General features: G+C 40.8%; 1 protein-coding gene across 4 annotated transcripts in view; it reads right to left on the minus strand.

Annotated features, from left to right (window-relative positions):
• Positions 1–22,716, minus strand: part of PRKCZ (protein kinase C zeta) — a 283,121-nt gene that overhangs the window by 61,732 nt on the left and 198,673 nt on the right. For all 4 annotated transcript variants that reach the window (XM_056543983.1, XM_056543985.1, XM_056543984.1 and 1 more), the window contains 4 exons: positions 15,296–15,381; positions 11,840–11,971; positions 5,275–5,356; positions 1,342–1,385 (listed from right to left, as the gene is read on the minus strand). In XM_056543983.1, the coding sequence (XP_056399958.1) occupies positions 1,342–1,385; positions 5,275–5,356; positions 11,840–11,971; positions 15,296–15,381 (344 nt within the window). The remainder of the gene's footprint in view (positions 1–1,341; positions 1,386–5,274; positions 5,357–11,839; positions 11,972–15,295; positions 15,382–22,716) is intronic.

Genomic DNA, 22,716 nt, shown 5'->3' on the forward strand with positions numbered 1-22,716 from the left:
CTGTATACTCTACGGTAAAATAGACATGTTTTCTTTATTCTGTGGGTCAATACAATTAAAAGGATACCCATGATTACATACTTTATTATTATACCCCGTAAAAAAAAAATTGCAAACTTTTTAACCAAATTAGTGTTTAAAATCCCTCTATTTTTCTGACCTATAACTTTTTCATTTTTCCGTATAAGCGGCGGTATGATGGCTCATTTTTTGTGCCGTGATCTGTAATTTTTTTTTATACCACAATTGCATATATAAAACTTTTAATACATTGTTTATCAAATTTTTGGGGACTAAAATGTTATTAAAAAAAAGCAACAATTTTGGACTTTTTTTTACGTTCACCGTATGGGATAATTAACATTATATTTTAATAGTTCAGATATTTACGCATGCGGCGATACAAAATATGTTAGTAACAAAAAATTTTAACATTTTTTATTTTTATCTTTACACTTTAATAGTCCCCATAGGGAACTTTTTATAGCAATCATTTGATTGCTAATACTGTTCAGTACTATGCATAGGACATAGCACTGATCAGTGTTATTGGCTATTTTCTGCTCGATCTCAGATAAGAGCAGAACATGCCGGGAGACTGACTGAGGCAGGTGAGTGGACATCCGTCCTTCATTACAGATGATCGGATTGCCACGGTAGCACTGCGGGTAATCCAATCGTCCACATTAAGTGCCGCACTTCTGCAGATGCCGTGATCTGTATTGATCACGACATCTGAGGGGTTAATGACGGACATCCGTGCGATCGCATCGGATATCAGTATCCGGGACCTGCCGCGTATGACCCGAGCATTGCTCCGATGCTTGCAGTTATGTATAGGGCGTAAATGTATGTCCTGGTGCGTTAAGTACCACTTCACCAGAACATACATTTACGTCCTGCGTCGTGGGGTTAAATGGAGCATACTACATAATTTTATACCACCATTAGTTCAATGTATAACCTTATGCAGAAAGCTCCTCCTGGTGGCAGCTGCATCACTTCTGAATTTTATTATTTTACTCTATGAAGAGGACTTGGAGTTTAGTATTGGGGAAAAGGCTCTCCAACCCCTATAAACACATACTAAAACAGAACATTATTTTGGACCTATTTAGATAGGAAGAGATATGGTGGAGAGCTGCTTTTAGAACAAATCACAAAAGGATAAACAGTAACAATATGTATCACCAAAGAAGTATAGCAAGCCAAAACATGCACAGCAGCACATTCTCAAGTCAGCTATAGAGACAAATTAAAAGAAAGCATCGTGCAACATTATCTAATGCACCTTATGAACCTTACAAAATAACATAAAATGCATCTTATTTTGCATCTTACCTCAGACGCATCCTTCCTTTTCAGAGTTGGAGGGATAATATTAACTAAAAAAAAAAATAAATAAAAGCAGGTAATACAAAACAAAACTTACATTGGGAGCTTACATTTCCCAAATTTAAAGTTTGAGGACATCTTGCCACCACAATTTAACAACAGACATAAAACAAATATTATAGATACAATGCCACCACCAGGCATAAAAAACTATTTTAGTAAAAAAAAAAAATTGTAGGTACTGCCCTTATCAACAAAGCACATACTAGATTTTTCTCTTATACAAGATAGACATTGAAATGAATTATTTATTTTTGCTGATTGCTATGGCCAACAGTGGTATTTTATGGTAAAGTTTTTATACTGTACACAAGGGGCATGTTTTACACTATTATATACGGTACTTTGTAAAAGCATAGGCTGGATCAGTGGCCTTCATGTGATGTTTTCTCTCTCAAATTTGTCTATACTATTTTGTCATTCTTTCCTTAAAGGGGTACTCCGGCCCAAAGACCTCTTATCCCCTATCCAAAGGATAAGGGATACGATGTCTGATCGCAGGAGTCCCACTGCTAGGGACCCCTGCAATCTGTCATGCAGCACCCACCTGTGTGAGCTGCATGCAGCGCTGGAGGCTCCGAGTATGAAGCCTCACGACCACGGGGCCGGAGTATCATGACGTCACGACTCCACCCCGTGTGACATCACGCCCTGCCAATTCAATGTTAGTCTATGGGACTCAGATTTGCATTGAGGGGGCGGAGCGCCACACGGGGGCGGAGTAGTGACGTCACAATACTCCGGCCCTGTAGTCGTGAGGCTTCAGACTCGAAGCCTCCAGCGATGCATGGAGCACACACAGGAGGGTGCTGCATGACAGATTGTGGGGGTCCCTAGCAGCGGGACCCCTGCGATCAGACATCGTATCCCCTATCCTTTGGATAGGGGATAAGAGGTCTTAGGGCCGGAGTACCCCTTTAAAGTGCTGCTGCCCTCAACAATGCTGCCCTAGGCACAGGCCAAGTGACTAGTGGCAAAAATGGCCTTGACCTTATGCCTTTCTTATTGATATTTCATATCTCGATTCATTGGACTGTGAGGTCACTGTTAAATGTATTTATTGTGCCACAAGTCATTAGGCCTAAATTAAAATGTATGCAAATAGGAACTATATGCATCAATGGAGAAAGTCTTATAGTGTTGCCTTCTAATCAGCTTTGGTTTGTCCCACAAAAGGGTTATTTCCAATTAGCAAAGGTGATAGCTGTTCTGTAATTAGCATTGATCCTCTATGGCTTTTACAGTTTTTTTTATAACTAAGTTATGACTATATATGTCTAACCAGAAATTACCAATTAGTCTTATGTATGGAATACATTTATGGCATAGGTCAAAGGTCAAAAGGGAGGTTAATAGGGAGGTTAATAGGCACCCTGACCCTATCTGGCCTACTTTGTGGCAGCTAAAAACAGCTGAACAGGTTATTGCATGCAGCTTTTGTAAATCCCAGAGGATAATGGGAATTGCTTAACATAGTTTGTAAGGTTGAAAAAAAAAAAAAAAGACAAGAATCCATAGAGTTCAACCTAAAACCCTACTGTGTTGAGCCAGAGAAAGGCCCCCCCCCCCCCCCCCAACCGGAAAAATCCTCCCACTGTCAGCTTGTGTCCCGCTACTGTCAGTGAGGACAAGCTGGGAATTGTAGTTTTGCTAATGCTGGGGGAGATAATAGCAGACCGCATACTGAGGGAGAGGGCGGAGACCTGCACAGTGAGGCCACACCCCTTCCCTTTGAGAGGAATTCAGACTAGTGAGCTAAATTAAAAGTGTAATAAAAAAAAAAATAAAGGTGCTAGACACAAAAATTAGATGTACATGGTCAGGATTAGGTACTGAGTGATATATTTAAAAAAATAATAATTTGTTGGATCTGACGGGTACGCTTTAAGTCCAACCTATAACCCTACAGTGTTGACCCAAAAGAGATGGAGAAAAAAAAAAAAAAAAAGCGTACCAGTCATATTGTAAAAAGAAAAAAAAATATGAGTGCTTAACAGTGCTTAACCCTGATCATGTACATATTTTTATGTGTCTAGGACCTATATATCCCTAACAAATGGCATTTATATCTTGCTCACTTGCTGCGTGTTCTTGCCTTATGGAGGGGGCGTGTCCATCTCTCACCCTCACTGTAATGACTCATCTGCTCTGAGTCTGGGAGCAACCTGGCAGTCTGCAAATCACTTCACAGTAGTTTTAATGCATACATATTCTGTTCCTAGTAAAGTTGGATGCTAATCAACATAGCTGTCACTATGTGTGTCATTCAGCTTTCACAGACTCCAGAATGTCTAAACAGCTTCTTTGTCATTCAGGAGTCAGAGAATGCTTTGGCTGTTGAAGCATGCTGGGACTTGTGGATTTACCACAGCTGGAGCTGCAGTGTTTATAAAGCACTGTTTTAGAGCAGTGTTGCCTTTAGCTGTTGCAAAACTACAACTCCCAGCATGCCCACACATCCTTTGTAGTTTTGCGTGAGCTGGAGAATACACAGCTCTAAAAAAAAAACAAAAAAAAAAACTGAGTTTTACAAAGATTGTACCCACAGCTGTTTCAAAACTACAACTTCCATCATGGGAGTTGTAGTTTAGGAACAGCTGAAGAATGTAGTGGTGCAGCAGTGATCTCCTATACTGGATACCAACACACTTTACAGTCGGTATCCAGTATGCTGCAAAATACATAGCAGTCTGTCTGCATAAAGATAGATGACCCCTAGTGGTGGCTATTTCTATGTTTTAGTAAAATTTAAATGTTTTTAAATAAATGCATATTTAAAAAAGTCATCTTATCATTAGCACAAGTTTTTCATAAGGACAGTGCCTCTTTAAGAGTCAGATGCCAATACAAGGTAAAAATTCCCATCCCATGCCAAATATTAGAGATGAGCGAAGTTAGATTTGATTCGTCACAAACTTCTCGGCTCGGCGGTTGCTGACTTTAGCCTGTATAAATTAGTTCAGCTTTCAGGTGCTCCTGTAGGCTGGAAAAGGTGGATACAGTCCTAGGAGAGAGTCTCCTAGGACTGTATCCAGCTTTTCCAGCCCACCGTAGCACCTGAAAGCTTAACTAATTTATGCAGGCTAAAGTCAGCAACTGCTGAGCCGAGAAGTTTGTGACTAATCGAATCCCTGTAACTTCGCTATCTCTACGAAATATATCAGAATGAATCCCTAGATCAATGCACTCTCTCTAGATATCCAAAAACAAGAAAATAAGAAAAAACTAGGAGTATTCGGAAGTGCTCTTACATAGCATCTCATGATAACATGACTTGTAATATTTTACAAGAAAGGCATCCAGGCCCATCTTGAACACAAACTCACGTAGCAGAGAATCCCCATCTGTGGTGATGGTAGAACCTTATTTTCTCTAGATGCAGAGGCTGCCCCATTGTCATGGATACAGGCCTAGAAGGAAAAGGATCACTAGAAAGATCCCAGAACTCTGTGCTAGACAGCACCATGTAAAAGAGTAATGCAGTATTTGGATTCTGAAAGATCACACACAGTGACAGCTTATCCTCAGCAGAGGACATCAGTGTTACATCTCAGAAAACCCCTTCGAAAAGTGTTAATAAATTGTTATATTTGTTCAGGAATGTGAATCCAGCAGCTTGTGAGACATAAGAGACAGACAGTAGACAATGACCTGCTGTACTGAACAAGAAAAAGGACAAAGTCACTGAGCCATGTAACAAATCCTTCATGTGTTCTGTCTCAGTATGACACCAAATGACCTCCTTAATAGCTCTGTAATTGCTGGAGACAAAATGGGGGTAAAGACTACTACTACAGACACTATAATTAAATAACCATTCCTGTACCAGCCATGCATTCAGGCTTATCGTTTATCCTCACAGACCTGTGCACAACTTACTTCCATCTGTTTCTTCAGGGGGATTATCTCCCTCGTCACTTTTATCATCTACTGGCGGCTCCTGGAAAGGCATGACCGAATCCTGTCAAAAACACAAGTTACAGGTTACATCTTCTTCTGCCTGAAAGACGTTTGTAAGAAACAAAAAGCACAAAAAAAAACTGCTCTGGCTTTCCCTAGTGGTTCTAGACGCTTTATTAGAGTGCTGGCCTCATCATGGCGATGAACAGCTCAAAACACATCTTCAAATCTTTCGGAAGAGGTTCATGCTCTGGCAAATATAAGAACAGGAGTAGAACGTGGGCTGCATCCTAACCACCATGTCTGCTCCTTAACAGGACTCATCAGGGCAGCTGGTGTTCAGATGGCTGATCCGTGCACATCTTGATTATTAATGCACTCACATCTAGCTCTGATATGTATCTATCCTCAGAGACCAACAAAGTGGGGGGGTAGAAAAGAATAAAAAACACAAATAGTTCTAGGAATGTGGCAAATAAAAGAATCAGGAATCCAGGTTCCTTTGTATCGCTGTAGAATTCCAGAAAACGTAAACACAAACCCATGGGACAGGATCAGATAGAGAGTGACAATGCATTGACTGACAGCACCAACAGACCGGAAATAAGAATCCACAAGACTACATCAATCTTGTACAAAGGAGCAGATACACATGCATTAAACGCCAGTCATCAGAAATATACAGCAGTCAAAGGAAAGAATGATAGTTATGCAACACACAGAAATAACATTTTAGAACAGAACAGAGCTTATAAAGGATAAGTTAAAAGGTCATCCTTCTGTTTTAACAATTTACTGTTGTCCGAGATTTGTTAGCAAGAGATTCACCAATAGGTCAGATTCTCTTGGGCATAATACAGGTGCAATTTTTGTGCGTCTGAATTATACCCACAAGTTCCAGTCCGAACGTTGGTCCAATGACCTGAACCGACAGCATCAAAGAACACTGGAGCCTATCATGTGAAGCAGTGGTCTCCGAACTGTGGACCTCTAGATATTGCAAATCTACCAGCATGTCCATACTGTTGGCTGAACCTCTGTCACCCTCACTGTTTGAATCAGTTTCTACATTTGTTTGATGATACGAGGTGTGCACTTTTTAGTTATTAGTAACCCTTTTATATGGCAATTTGTTCTTTATGCTTAGTTGTCCTTTAAGTGCTCATAACTTCAGTATATTAAAAACATGTTTAACAGCTCAACAATTGGTTTAGCATTGCTTCTAAGGTCATTTTGTTAGCTTCATTAAACACAGAATCCACTTGAATTGCTGCGGGAATAATTTGATCAGTCTTGCTGGCATACACTGAATGTCTCTCACCAGGGCTGAGGATATAAAAGTCGAGCAGGCAGCTAACAAACTTTAATTTAAAAGAATTTTTTGTTTATTTATTTTAAATTTTATTTTACAAGGCTCAAAGAGATTATCTCATATCACAAAATAAAAAAAGCATCCGCATTTTTGCCAAATATAGTGACACCCGGGGGGGGGGGGGGGGGGGGGCATGGGATGTGTCTGGTATAGTGGCTCATTGACTGGGAATAACCTACAATGCTAGACGAGACCAGACAAGAAATGCACATAGGTGAGATTTTATATTGTCATTACATGCCCATCTTTCTGACCAGGTGAAGGATACATCTAAGGAAGTCAAGTTGTTAGGGTCTCTGAAGTCAGATTTTGGAATCTTGTCTCACAATGAGGCTGCTGCAAAGTCATCCAAGTACAAAAAAACAAGGAATCCTGTTTCTCAATGTCCCAGCTCCCACTTTAATGAGTTGCTATGGTAACATTTTATACTGGACAGGAAAACTCACGATTCTAGCTGTAAGTGGAGTGCAAATAAATAAGAAGCTTTCTTGGTTTTGGGAAGTGCATGTGAATATATTAGCTCATTGCTTAAATGCTTCACTGGGAGATCAGAGGATTATATATAACTCAATCGGCCCAATAACAGGGCCTTACATTAAGGTCTATTAGTGACCACTGAAGAGAAGAGCTCATAGATAAGTATGAAATATTATACAGTAATACTTTCCATACTACAAGATGAATATAACCAATGCATAGCATTATGAGAAGAGAAACCATTCTCCTGTGACATAAGTCAGGCCATCAGTCAACCAGGAAAGTAAACAAAGCACGACCATAAAATCAGCAAACACACATTTCATATACTGTAATCACCCACAAAACCCAACACTACAACTATGTGATAATAGCGGGCACTCATTAGGAAACGGCTTTCAAACTTTTTATTAAATGCATTCTTATATAGGCTATACCCATTAAAATGCTGTCAGCTGAATGCTCGTTCATTCAACAATGCTCTCCCCCAACACCCCCACAGTTGTGTAATTCAGCCGGCTCTCCCCAACCGGTAGTTAAAATAAGAGCCAAATCCCTTCCTGTACCAGTTCACTAGCTGTAAATAAACTGTGATCTTATCCTTAAGGCACCCTTACAATTGAAGGGTACGTTCACACGTACATAATCTACTGCATATTATCTGAAGCTGATTTTGCTACCCATTAAAGTTAAATCGGTAGCAAAATCAGCTGCACAAAATATGCAGCACATCCTGTATGTGTGAACATACCTGAATTATAAGTGTCCAGCAGTGTACACCAGCCCTAGGTTAATGGCACCACTGTTTGGCAACCTCGGAAGGATGTAAGTAGGCTCATTACTTAATCACACTGCGTGCATCTTTATCTCGGTGCCAGTCCTGGCTAGCTGAGGCGAGCGCAGCACCTAGTGAGGATGGTGAGGGAGAAGACACTGGAGAGCAGAGTATCTTACATTCAGTGAGGACATAGTATACAAGTAATTCATATATGGAGAAATTGTGTATGATTAGCATATAGGGGGCACATAATATTAGTAATTAAAATATGGGGAACAGCATATAAAGCATATATGGTCAAGTATGTAAAAAATTCATATATGGGGCACAGAATATAATTCATATATGGGGCACAGTATAATTAATTCACATGAGCCAATTGTTAATAATAAAAAAAAAATTACAGTCATAGCCGTAAATGTTGGCACCCCTGATTTTTTTCAAGGAAATTAAGTATTTCTCACAGAAAAGGATTGCAGTAACACATGTTTTGCTATACACATGTTGATTCCCTTTGTGTGTATTGGAACTAAACAAAAAAACTGAGGAAAAAAGCTAATTGGACACAATGTCACACCAAACTCCAAAAATGGGCTGGACAAAATGATTGGCACCTTTAACTTAATAATTGGTTGCACACCCTTTGGAAAAAATAACTAAAATCAGTCGCTCCTCTCAGCCGAAATGTTGGACCTCTCTTCTTTTGCAAACTGGTCCAGGTCTCTTATTGGAAGGGCGCCTTTTCCCAACAGCAATTTTAAGATCTCTCCACAGGTGTTCAATGGGATATAGATCTAGACTCATTGCCGGCCACTTCAGAACTCTCCAGCCCTTTGTTGCCCTCCACTTCTGTGTGCGACCTAAAATCCATTGGTACTCCTCAGATTTCATGATGCCCTGCACATATTCAAGGCACCCAGTGCCAGAGGCAGCAAAACAACCCCAAAACATAATTGAACCTCCACCATATTTCACTGTAGGTACTGTGTTCTTTGTAGGCCTCATTCTGTTTCCGGTAAACAGTAGAATGATGTGCTTTACCAAAAAGCTCAGTATTTGTCTCATCTGTCCACAAGATGTTTTCCCAGAAGGATTTTGGCTTACTCAAGTTCATTTTGGCAAAATGTAGTCTTGCTTTTTATGTCTCTGTGTCAGCAGTGGGGTCCTCCTGGGTCTCCTGCCATAGCGTTTCATTTCAATTAAATGCGGATGGATAGTTTGTGCTGACACTGATGCTCCCTGAGCCTGCAGGACAGCTTGAATATGTTTGGAACTTGTTTGGGGCTGCTTATCCACCATCCGGACTATCCTGCGTTGACACCTTTCATCAATTTTTCTCTTCCGTCCACACCCAGGGAGATTAGCTACAGTGCCATGGGTTGCAAAGTTCTTGATAATGTTGCGCACTGTGGACAAAGACAAATCTAGGTCTCTGGAGATGGACTAGTAACCCTGAGACTGTTGATATTTTTCAACAATTTGGTTCTCAAGTCTTAAGTGAATTTCTCTCCTTTTTATCTGCTTTCAGGTTTGATTTTTATATTGCTCACACCTGTTACTTTCCCCAGGTGATTTTAAAAGGAGCATCACATGCTTGAAACAATCTTATTTATCCGCAATTTTTAAAGGGTGCCAATAATTTTGTTCAGCCCATTTTTGGAGTTTGGTTTGACATTACGTCCAATTTGCTTTTTTTCCTCCCCTTTTCTTGAAAATTTTCAGGGGTACCAACATTTACAGCCATAACTGTATATATAGGGGCACAGTATAAGTAATTAATTCATGGGGGCACTGTATATTTATTAATTTATGGGGAATTTCTGTATAATTATTAAAGAGGGCCCAGTATATAAGTAATTCATAAATGGGGCACAGTATATTATAACTAACTTCAGGTGCACAGTGTATAATAAGGGATTTCTAAAGGAGCATAGTTTCACAAGCAGAGTATATGGCACTATTTTATTCAAAGGGTGCAGTGTGCAACAGTACCATATTGAGAATGCACACTGTGAGGAGGTTTTTATAAGGTACAGTGTGTGGCAATATTACATTGAGGGGGCACAGTATGTGGTTGTACTCTATTTAGGGGGTACAGAATGTGGCAGCATTATATACAGAAAATACAGTGTGTGGCAGCATTAAATTATGAGGGCACAGAATGTGGCAGTATTATATTCAGATAGTGTCTAGCATGGTTTATATGAGGGGGTACAGTTTTTGGTAGCGTTATATTCAGAAGGTACACTGTCTGGCAGGATTATAATTAAAGGTACTGCGTGTGGCAGGGTTATACTCAGCGGGTATAGAATGTGGTAAACTTATATTCAGAGGGTACAGTATGTGGCATTATTGCATACACATAGTACTGTGGGTAGCCGGGTTATAGTCAGAGGGTACCAAATGTGGTTGAGTACATCGTGTGGCAGTATTTCATACAAAGGGTACTGTGTTATTCAGCATGTACAGTGTTCTATTTGGGGGCACAGTATGTGGCAAAGTTATAGACTATTTTCAAAACTTTGCAGAGAGAAAATGTAGCTGGAAGAAGTCTCGGCTGACTTGACCAGATGAATTAGATAAAGAATTACTACAGAGAAGAGGTCACCTATCATGTCACTGATATCATTTAGCCCTTAAAGGGGTATTCTAGGAATTTTTTTTTATTTGACTATGCTACAGGGGCTGTAAAGTTAGTGTAGTTCATAATATAGTGTCTGTACCCATGTGTGACGGTTTTCTCACAATTCTTAAGTGATTTTCACCCCAATATTTATTTTTAACAGCATACAAAAGGACTGCTGTCTCAGATTTTTCCCAGGTTGCAATGCCACCGAGACCTGACTCACTAGTCAGCTGATGACAGGAAGCCTGTCTGTTTCAATGGGTGGAGGGATCGCTTGGTGGGAGAGAGATCAATCGGCAACTAATGCAACAGCTGTAGTCACCCTGATTGAAAACCACAGGTCTTTTGAATGGATGCAGCTCATTTATGTTTCAATGGGTGGAGTGGCTGATGTGTGGGAGGGAGGAAAATTAAATATTACTTGATTTGTAGGCAAAAGAAGAAAAATCAAACTGGCTATCTTTTTGTGAACTGGTATTTCCTCAGTGTTATGGTAATCTGACAACATAGCCATTTAGCCCCAAGACAATCACAGATCCTTCCTAAGCATGTCCATTACTGTTTGCCAGGTACATACTAAAATCACCTTATGGTGGATAACCTCTTTAATTTATTTGGCCCTTTCCCCTTACTAGGTTGGGGGGGGGGGGGTAGGGGGGCATTTCTACCACCGTTTATTTTTAAACTGTTGCCTAGGCCTTGTTGGCTTTTCGGCAACTGCGCCACTTGCCCATCATGCCAAGTAGGGAACCTGTTTAAAATTTTAATCCCACCCCTATGCCCACATACACATGTGTTCTAAAAGCCGCTGCCAGAATCCTCTGGAAGTAGTCCTTCTCTGTCAGGGGAGGATGGAAGCTCAAATACACATCAGATAGTTGGCCAGTACAGCCAAAATCTGACAGCCCTGACAAAATTTACCTAATGTTTACGGGGGCCATAAATGCCACTGTCATAAGTTAACATTTCAAATACAGAGGTAAAGGGGCACTACAGTGGTATGTAGAGTAGATTTTGGGATTGCGGTGAGATTTTAATTTAGTCCTGAAAATGATACATACAACATGTCTAGTGGAAAGCCACATAAGTAAGCACCCTCCTCCAGTCACTGGAGCTGCGCGATTCTAGTGGTACCATTCTAGTAGAACTAAAACTGCTGAATGCCCTAAATAAAAATAATTGAATAATAAAGCATATAAACTACTGTATTTTGTTAAAAAGGTCATATACACAGGAATCAACATACGGTACAAAATTATCCAGCATGTGAATATTTTAGAATGTAACTCACCATATGCTTTCTGCAGGTCAGTGGGACAAGTATGTGACAGCGTTTATGGACAAGCAGTTTGCAGTTGATACACTTGTAGCCTTGCCTCCCAAGGCCCCATATCCTTTCACTGCACTGGCCACAATAGGCTTTCTGAAAATCAAGCAAACATGTCACAATATGGGCCATAAACCCGTCATATCACACTGAACAGGGTCTGTAATGGATGTATACCATTAAAGGACAGAAGCAAGATTCCATCATCAATAATGTAATAGCTTTATCTTTGATTCCTCCATTGGATATGTAGTAGAGGTATACATGCCAACAGTTTCCCAGAACAATTTACTAGTAGTCAGATGCACTTATGTACATTAAACATAATGCATATGTCAGGAGAACAAGCCATACAACTGCTCTTCTATTTTTACCAGCTATCTTTAGTGTGTGTGTGTGTGTGTGTGTGTGTGTGTGTGTGTATGTGTATAATATATATATATATACACACACACACACACACACACACACATATACCATATACACACATTTTACAACAAAATACAGTGGAGATACTACTTCAAGTCCAGTAGAAGAGTACAGGTGCTACATCTGCAGGGAACCTGGCGCCACCATGTGTTCCAGTACCTTTTTGTGTTAAGATTGCTGATGCACGTGAGGGTGACTGATGATATAAGTGTAGTAAGGTACTTCCATTTTTTTTAATGTAAGATTAAAAGGGTTATCCAGGAATAGAAAAACAGAGCTAATTTTATTCCAAAAATAGCACTGTCTTTAGGATGTGTGACATATTACAAATTGGCTTCATTCACTTTAGTGGAAGTGAGCTACAATACCAAAAGCAACCTGAGGACAGATGTAGTGTGGTCAGTTTCTTTTCAAAGAAATCATCTTTTCTTGGATAATGCCTTCAGGCATACTTTTTCATGGGTTAGGTTTGCTGTGGATTTCTATGCAGAAAACCTGCAGCATACCAGTCTCATTTGAAAGTACATCACAGCTGCTTTACCTCATGAGCAGGAGTGATCTTCGTAAAACAAGTCCTAAACACGATGGGTATGCTATAGATTTTCTGCAGCGTACTATAGTACCAGTGTTTGTAAATAAGAGAAATATTACACTTGCTGCAGAAGAAATCTGCAACGGTGTGGATTCTAAGTCTGCAGCATGTCTATATATAGTGGGTCTGCTGCAGGTTTGCAGAAGATTTCCCATATTACCTTCTACAGGGAAGTTAAAATCTGCAGATATGTTTTGGATGTCTGTTAAACTCCACAACTGCAGATGTGAAGTAAGTTGATAACTCTGAATTAAAGTTACATATCTGCACCTACAACTCCTGAGGCAAATCTACAATTCCACATTGAAATAAGCATTTTTTCTGTTTTTGATTTACAGTACATGAAGTAACATTGTGGATTGTCTGCAGAAAGTTTGCTAGGTGTTCCGTGTGAAAGTCGCCCTGGGCTCGTTCAATCAGGGGATTTTATTGCAAGATAATAGCGTCTTTCCAGTTGCAAGTTTGAATCTTGCTCACCCCAGTGGATTTTCGGCAGCATCATTTTTGCGGAGAGCCCAGCCTATTTCAAACTCCATGGGAAATACGCTGCTATCTCACAATAACATCCACCCGTGTGAGCAAGCCCTTAGGGTGCGTTCCAGTGTTGCGGATTTTGACTACACCATTAAAGTGAAATGGAAAAATCTGCAACAAATCAGCAGCATGTGAACATGCCCTAAATCAGTGGTTCTCAACCCAGTCCTCTCAAGGCCCATCAATATTACTCCATTGTAGAGCAGAGCTTATAAGGCTTATCTGGGAAAATATTTTATTTTCTAGACATGCTCAGGTTGGCAACAAAAATTAAGATAACTTACTCAACCTGACCCCAGTGCAGTTCTGATGCTCAGAGCTTTCTGTTCTCTATGCCCTACATCAGACAGTGACTGGCTGAGCGGGCATTTCCTACGTGTTGGATAGGAGAACAGGAAGCCCTGAGCAGTGGGGACTGGCACCATCGGAATGGCACCAGCAGAGAACTGGTGGCTGGGGAATAATTTGTTTTTATTTTTCCTGCCCCTTAAGCACCTGTAGAATATTTCTTTGCAGAACCTCAGAACATCTTAGTGAAATCAATAATAAATACATAAGTCATGCTCTGCCCGCTTCAGGCACTACACTAAGATTAACATTATCAGTCTTTGTTGGATTGTAGCATTCTTGTGACCTACACACAGTTCATGGTCCGACAGTGTTCTTACAATATGCCTGGAAATACCAATAAACTAGCAAAGTCATCGATGCAAGGTCTGGGGCATAGACGAGATGCACCAAACCAGAGGCATAACAAACAATAGGGAGTGCAGAGGGTACAGTTGCATCTTGGCCCAGGAGCCTTAGGTGCCCATCAAGTGTCTCTCTCTCTCTTATATAAGGAAAATGGTACTATAAAGAAAGCATTAGTTGAGGGTCATGTTAAGGATTTTTACTAGGGCCCCACTTACGCCTTTGTACATAAAATTAAATGGCTATCTTTGCTTTGCCCAGACACAAGGTAATATGCAATAAAATTAAACACATATGAACTAAGTGAAACATAATTATTATTATTTTAAACTAAAGAGGACATTCTTGGGGTATTTTCATTCTCCAAAGTGTGGTTAATCACATAATTCCCATCCTATCCTAGTAGCCACAGGGAGTTGTAGTTTCACATCAACTTGAAACGCATTGGTTGGAGACCATTATTAAAAATAAAGTGAAATCTCTTTAAGACAACCACCCAAAATTGCACAAAAAAGTGGTCTTCTAGTGGGGTGGTCATGTCAAAGAATACATAAGTGGTAGAACTAAAAATCCATCACAGGAAATCTGGTCTGAATCAGAGAATGGTCTTCTTAAGGAGGCGCTCTTTTGGAGAGATTTCAAAATGATCAAAGAGGGATAAACCTGTCAATATGGTGGTCATAATGAATGAAAGTAAATACTTAAAATATAGAAAAGCAGTTCACTTGGCCATCATAATAGAATTATTGACAACACCATCTTATTATACCAGTCATAATCCTACATCGGTGGCCTACTACGCATATTGCTGTAAATGTGAAGCCTTAAGATAAAACCCATATTCACAGCTTGTCTAAGAAAAACCATGCAAACTATTTTACTTGCAGAATAATCAATACAATGCATTATTTATTCTGCAAGGTATCTCTCTCAGTATAAAGCATGCTGGGTATCGGGAAACAACGCACATAGATGTACATTTCAATGATAAAATAACATTCGGCACAAGGATGAGGCATTGTAGAAGCCCACGCTTTTGGCTGAGACCTACTAAATTTACAATGCTCCATTTTGCCTTCCTAATGTATAAAATAAAGCAACATTCAACAACCCAACATGCCCTGGAGAATGGAGAAGCTGATTTTTTATTTTTTGTCTGATGAATCACTTACTCGGTTAAAGCGTTTGGCTTGAAACAGATGCCCATTCACTCGGTAGAGCTTCCTCCATCTTCTGGCCCCTCGTCGGTAGATTGATTCTAGGAAGAAAAGAAACGTGTAAAGGATAAGCATACTAAGCTAGCACTGCCAGGCACAAAACTGCAAGCAGTCTGCAATAGGGAAAACAATTCAGCTTGTTTTTAATAATCAATGCTGAGCACTGATGCTTGGAAGATCACTTCTATTGCTACAGCTAAGATTTCCATGACAGGCTCCAGAACGAGAGCCTAGTACAACCCGTGTCTTCCTTCTCACACCCTCCTCCTCCCACCACCATCATCACTTCCTCACATGATCCTATTCTTGTTAACAGACCTTTATAAAAGACCTGCGAGTGGATAAACAGGTGAAATGGGAAGGGGCCACACTTTTAAAAGGAACAGATCCTGTTCTAGACACGTCCACAACAGGCTGGTCTGCCAGGTCTCAGAAAAGCATTTTTACTAATCGCCTGCTATATTCTTTCTTTCCACGTGACAGACAGAAAAGCAATGGCAGCAACTGCTTCCGAATAATTCAATGACACCGATTCAAATGCAAAGCAGATTAAAATAACCATTCTGACTGGAGGGGAAAATAACATAATTGGGGTACTAGGAAATGCACTGGTGGTAGATTTAGATGAAGCCTGGTAACAATAAGGGCACTGGGGAGATCAGCAAAATGAATGAAAGCAATAAAACACAATTTTTCATTTTCCAGAAGTTCATCGAAGGGTAAAATCTGCCACCTTACTCGTTACTACTGATAACTACTGCATTTTCTTCTTACAACAATTTGGGAAACATTGCAGTAATATGAAAAAAAATATATATAAATGCATGCACAAGCTTATAGGTATTCAGTGTAAAAATATGATCGATATCAGGGTCTCCAAACTGTGGCCATCCAGATGTTGCAAAACTAGTTTTGCAACATTTCGAGGGCCACAGCTTGGAGACCACTAATCTATATCAATATTTATCTGTACTTCTACCTACCCATCTATCTGGAGACAGACCAATGCCTTCTCTGGAGTGAAGACATGAAAACAATATAGAAAGCATAAAATCACAATGGAAGACTTTGTAAAGCATTGCAAACACACTAGTGGAATACAGATGCATTTCTGCATCAATATTATGGCCAAAAGCCAACAAAAGGTGTCCATATTACATTAGTGTGATCTCTTCCCCAGTCACATCTATAGACAGAATTGAGCGAATGCTTGGTCCAGGAACACAGAACATTACAGTTTCCTAAAAGCTCCCAGTACCACTAACCCCTTTTCTTCTGGAAAAGTTCTTTTACTCAATGTCACCATTTTGGGGACTGACCGCGATCACCAGATCACTGCTGTATCAGACTAGTATTTTAGTGCAGTGCAATATACCTGGCCATGCTGCTCAATAGGGCACGATGCGCCGACACCCATCGCAAGCCCGGGGACCCTCATTATACACCCCCCCCCCCCCCCGCTGCCATAAAAAGGTAATTCGGTGGAATTATTATTATTTTTTTTAAATCAACTGGTGCCAGAAAGTTCAACAGATTTGTAAATTATTTCTGCTAAAATATCTTAATGCTTCCAGTACTTATCAGCTGCTGTATACTACAGAGGATGTTATTTTCTTTTTTTCTGTCTGACCACAGTGCTTTCTGCTGACAATCTGTCCATGTCAGGAACTGTCCAAAGTGGGATAGGTTTGCTATGGGGATTTGCTCCTGCTTTGAACAGTTCCCGACATGGACAGAGGTGTCAGCAGAGAGAACTGTGGTCAGACAGAAAATAAATTCAAAAAGAAAATAACTTCCACCTGGGCATACAGCAGCTGATAAGTATTGGAAGGGTTAAGATTTTTTAATAGAAGTAATTTACAAATCTGTTTTAAAAAATAAAAAAATAAAAAAAAGCTGTAGGACAGCAGGAGTTGTTCTTTGCTGTCTGACAACAGTGCTCTCTGCTGACACCTCTGCTTGTCTGAGGAACTGTCCAGAGTAGGAGCAAATCCCCATAGCAAACCTCTAATGCTTTGGACAGTTCCTGAGACAAGCAGAGGTGTCAGAAGAGAGCACTGTTGTCAGAAAAAAAACTCAACTTCAGCAGCTGATAACTACTGGAAGGATTAACATTTTTTTTATATAAGTAATTTACAAATCTGTTAAACTTTTTAGAGACAGTTCATATAAAAAAAAAGTGGTATTCCAGGAAAAAAAAACTTTAAAGGGGTACTCCGGTGCTTAAACATCTTATCCCCCATCCAAATGATAGGGGATGAGATGCCTGATCGCGGGAGTCCCGGGGGTCCCCAGCTGGGATAACGGGCATTTAATGTTTAAATGCGGTGATCGCTATTGATCACTGAATTTAAAGGGGTACTCCGGGGAACTAAACCCATAGCCCATCCTTTCCCTCTCACCAACTTATTTATTTGTCTAAATATCATTCATTAGCTATATAGAGCAGTTTCCTCTTTCAGCTGTCACTTACATGCAGGGAGTAAGAGAAAGACATCATATTCAGATCCTGCTTGTCTTGCAGGAGGGTGGGGGCTAGGTCTCAGTGAGGGGTTTACATAAAGACAACCACCACATGATTTTTGGCCTCACAGCCTCAGCTCCCCCCCCCCTCCCCTCCCCTCCCCTCCCTGTGTGAGGAGCTTGCCGGTAAGAGAAGCTCAGTGAAGATTCTCAGTCACAACTCTGCACATAACGCTGCTCCTTTCCTGCTGTAGATCTTATCACTGACTGCTGACATTCAGAGCATAGCATGATTTATTGCTGGGGGAGGGGGGAAGGAGGATAGTTTAAAAGAAAAGACATGTAGTGTGTGCTGCTGACAACAACAGCATGCACACAGATAGTGAAAGCAATCGGCTGGCAGCGATTACACAGAGCTTCACCAACTTCTGAAAGTTGTAGTCTGGGCTGCAGCAAGGAAAAAGAATATTAAGGAGACACCAGGGGCCAAACGAGCTGCCAAAACCACATGGATAACTACAGGGGGGCACAGAACAGGTATTGTGGTGGCTTTGGGGCATTTTTATTTTTCTTAACTTCACCGGAGCACTCCTTTAACCATTTCACTGATGGACATTGGAGCCAGCTCCGATGTCATTCATAACCGGCAGATGTCAGCTGCTGATAGCAGCGAGGGATCTTGCTGGTTATGACGCGACCCGTGGGCCCGCGTCATGTTCCCCCTCCCCGACCCATGACGTAACAGTACATCATAGATCGGGAAGGGGTTAAGTTGTTTGTCACCCAGCATTTTTACATCATAGCAAATACACAAATCACAGATCTGAATATATCTTCTGAATATTCTAGTTTCATGAGACATACATGGAATGAAAGGTGTCCCCTGTGCATTGACTGTAGAGGTAATGATTGGTTTACATGTCCTTTACCTGCCTTGCAGCCCCATAAAGGAGAAAAAAAATGATTGTTTTCTTCAGGCGTCATTTTTATGTTTTTATTAGAACAGCACCAGACAAATGATCCAGCATCATCTCCATGGTTAACGCACATGGTGATTCATCCAATCCTCCACACATTGATCACATGTTAACGCTGGTTTATATTTGGCTTTAAAATTGTGTTAATACACAAACACGGATTCCTGTTTCTTTCCTCCCATTTGTTTTTCTGGCCTTTTTTTTAACAAATTGCATTAAGTTTTCTATTGTGTCACTCTGATGTTTACACACAGCTGACTGAACAACCAACACTGCTTGGTTCATTTCAATGGCCCAAAGGTAGTCATCTAGTGGGTCACATTTTTAAAGCATACCCAAGCTTTATCTTGGACTACTTAAGTTTAAAGACAAAACTTGTATAAGCTTGGAAAATGACCTGAACATAGACACTAGCTGATTACACTTGAGCCATTGAAAGTAATAGCGCCTGTGCCTATCCAAGCAGAGTTTGGCAGTTTCCCAGAGTTTCACAGAAAGACTAACTCTCTCCAGGATCATGGAGGTATAAACCCCCTTATTTATGAACCGCCCTACTAACGTATCTGGTAAAACATCACATCTATTGATTTGCATTAAAATTGGCTCCACAGATCACAGCCCACTAATCGATATCTATGAATGAAAAAAGAGCGTTCCTTGGTGTGATAAACGAGATAAAAGTGTTAAAAACAAAAGAGGCTTGAAAGCCACTCAACTCATGTAGTTGTATACAGACATACACAACAATGGCAAACACAATATCATATATATATATATATAAATATATATTATATTATAATATAATATAATATATATAATATAATAGTCATCTGCAGCCCTCCAGCGAAGATAATGGCACAGGATCAGGGAGCCTTCAGAGAGGAACGCCGGTTCCACGGGGCGTAGGATAAACTGTAGGAAACCAGGTAAAATCAAGGAAGGTTTATTCCCAAGATTCAACGCGTTTCACTGCAAGTTTGCAGCTTCATCAGGCACATAATTTGAATTTAAAAAAAGAAGTAGTGTGCCACTTGATTCCCATTGGTGACAGAAAGACTGAACAGCTTGCAAGACAAATGCTAGAAAATCAAAAAAAAAATTTGCAGACTAACAGTGTTGTAGAAATGCTACATGGATGCCTTCAATTTTGACTGATATACAGCAAAGGGGTGACAACTTCACAAAAGGAGTATACAATATAGACAAAAATGGTGGGGTGCTACTGTGGCAGCCAGTTGCTTCAACAAAAATTAGGACTACTGAGGTTTCTGAAGAGGAACGGGCAGATGCTCGTCTGAGACAGACCAGTTTATTATACAATTCCAAATCGTGGAAAAACATTTTTAAGAAAAAACTAAATGTATACGATCTGCTTTCTATGTAAACCTGGAATTGAATAATACAAACACTTAAAGTCCAGAATAGATAAGCGCCGTAGCAATATTAGATCTTAAAATCTACAGCAAACAAAGGGTTGTGCATATTTAATATTCACTATCTGTTATATCCACTGCTTTCGAAATCCCTAATGAAGTCACAGAATGGAAGAGTTTGACATTTAAAAAAATATGATAGAGATTTAAAATGCAGATAAACTGATTAAAATGTATCTCTATTCTCTAATGTGGAGAGGAAGATGATTACAATGCATATTTTCTGAAATGTGCCATAAAGTTGCTGTTCCCTTCAAACCAAATTTTGTAAACATGATGATCAGGTCTACCTTTCCTAACATTCACACATTTTTGTTTCGTTGTGATGTTTCACAAAAATTATTTTACAAAACTGTGCCACAAACAAAACACAAAACGACTTAAGGCTGGGTTCACATCACATTTTCAGCCATAGGGGACCGCATACCACTGGATGGAGCTAAAACCGGGCGCTCCTGTATCCCTACCGTATGCCGCCCGTATGTAATTCATTTCAATGGCCTATGCCAAATCGCTCTCCTGTCTGAATTTGAGAGCACTGCGGACCTAGCAGAGGATCTAACAAGATCCACGGTGAAATCTGCTAAGAAGTCAGCAACTTTGGAAACCACAGGAACAGACAAAAATTTCCTGCCTAGGAGTTTTACTTTCAATATGGGATTTAAGTTGAGCTAGCCAAACTCTCAGGGACCAAGCCACATACACTGAGGCTACTGAAGCCCTAAGGGAACCCGCTGCGACTTCCCAGGCTTTTTTATTAAATAGGTCGGCCTTTCTATCCATGGTGTCAGAGAGAGAGAGCCCAGATCTACAAAATGTAGAGCGATTTTTTTTTTTTTTAGAAATCTTCGCCACAGGCGCATCAATAAGGGGTGCTCTGTCCCAATTTTTTAAGACTTCTTCCTCAAAAGGGTACTTTCTTTTAAAGTTATTAGGTAGGAATTTTTGTCTGGCTGGCTCCATTCTTTATCACGAAGTGCTTTTACCCTTATTATGGAGACAAAGTGCGTCTGTCCTTAGGACCTAGACCCTCATAGAGCGCATCCTCTGCTGACAACAGCTCTTCGCTTTCCTCCAAATTCACGGTAACACAGATGGCCTTTATAAGTTGCTCCGTAGCCTCACGGGTAATCCAAGATACAGAACCAGAGTCCTCTACTACTTCATCAGAAGATGAGACTTCACCCTCTTCTCCTATAATAGACTCATGTGGAGGGGATTGGGATAATGCGGCCAAATCCTTGTCCTTTCTAAGACCTAGGTTTTGTAGAGAATTTTTAAGTTCATCTTTAATCATTTTCTTGATGGTTAGTGCTAAGGAGGAGGATTCCTGGGCAACTAGATGGGCAAATGGCTCTTTTATATGAGGTTTCTAGCAGACTCCTACATTGCGCACATTATGAGTTTTAGATGTAGCTTTCCTAGGGGCCTCAGCTGAGCTTTTATCTGCCTACAATAAAGCACATGATAACCCCCATTAGACCATAAAAAATAGAAACATGGAAAGGTCTCGCCCAAGGAAGCTGTAGTACTGGGCTGGAACGCTTGGATTTAGCGCGTCCACCTTCTTTCCCAGTTTCAGGCATGCTGGAGAAGGTCTTCGGTTGAAAGAACCGGAATTAAGGCACCAACGCCGAATAAATCCAACGCAGTGTAGAACGCAGTAGCCAGCTCCTGCATCGTTGCAGGTCAGCGGGATCTCCTGACACAGGGAGAAACAACAGACGCCCGGCTTCGGATCCAGCTTCTCTTTTAAAGTTTTGCATGCCTTCCACCCGGAAGTGACGCGTCTCCCAGGGTCTGCTGGGCCGGACGTCCTCATAGTTTGTGTGCGTGCACACACTGGGGACACGCAGAGATGGGAGAGCCGGCCACCCGACCCGCACTCTCCACAGTGCTCCCCCGGAAGAGAACACTGCCGGAGCCTGTGCCAGACACTGCTTGCCGGCAGCTCCCGAGGAGTCTCACGTCGGCCGGTAAAGCACTCACAACTGTCGGCAACGGGGGCCCCGCAGCTCAGGAACAGGAAAGAGATCAGAAAAAAAAATTCCAGGCCTCCTATCCATAGGACAGGAAACCTGAACTGAGGAAGGAGGACCAAATTTACATGTTTCCTGTCCCACGGTGGGAGGTCCAGCGGTGCTGTCATGGGTGATAGGGTAAAAACACCATACCCACAGTGATGCATGGTGGTAGCAGTATCATGCTTTGGAGCGTTTTTTGAACCAGGGCCATAAACTGGGTGGAAGGAATTATAAATAGTTCCAAATACCAGGCAGTTTTGCCACAAAACCTTCAGGCATCCATTAGAATGTTGAAGATGTTCAACTTTCAACAGGCCAACGACCCACAGCATAAATCCAAACCCACAAATGCATGGCTTCACCAGAAGTTTTGGAATGACAGAGCTTTGACCTTAATCTAATTTAATATCTGTGGGGTGTGCACAGGAGACATCCTTGCAATCTGACAGATTTAGAGTACTTTTGAGTGGGCAAATATT

Source organism: Hyla sarda, chromosome 10, assembly GCF_029499605.1.
Source record: "Hyla sarda isolate aHylSar1 chromosome 10, aHylSar1.hap1, whole genome shotgun sequence".
In the NCBI taxonomy this organism is placed as follows: Eukaryota; Metazoa; Chordata; class Amphibia; order Anura; family Hylidae; genus Hyla; species Hyla sarda.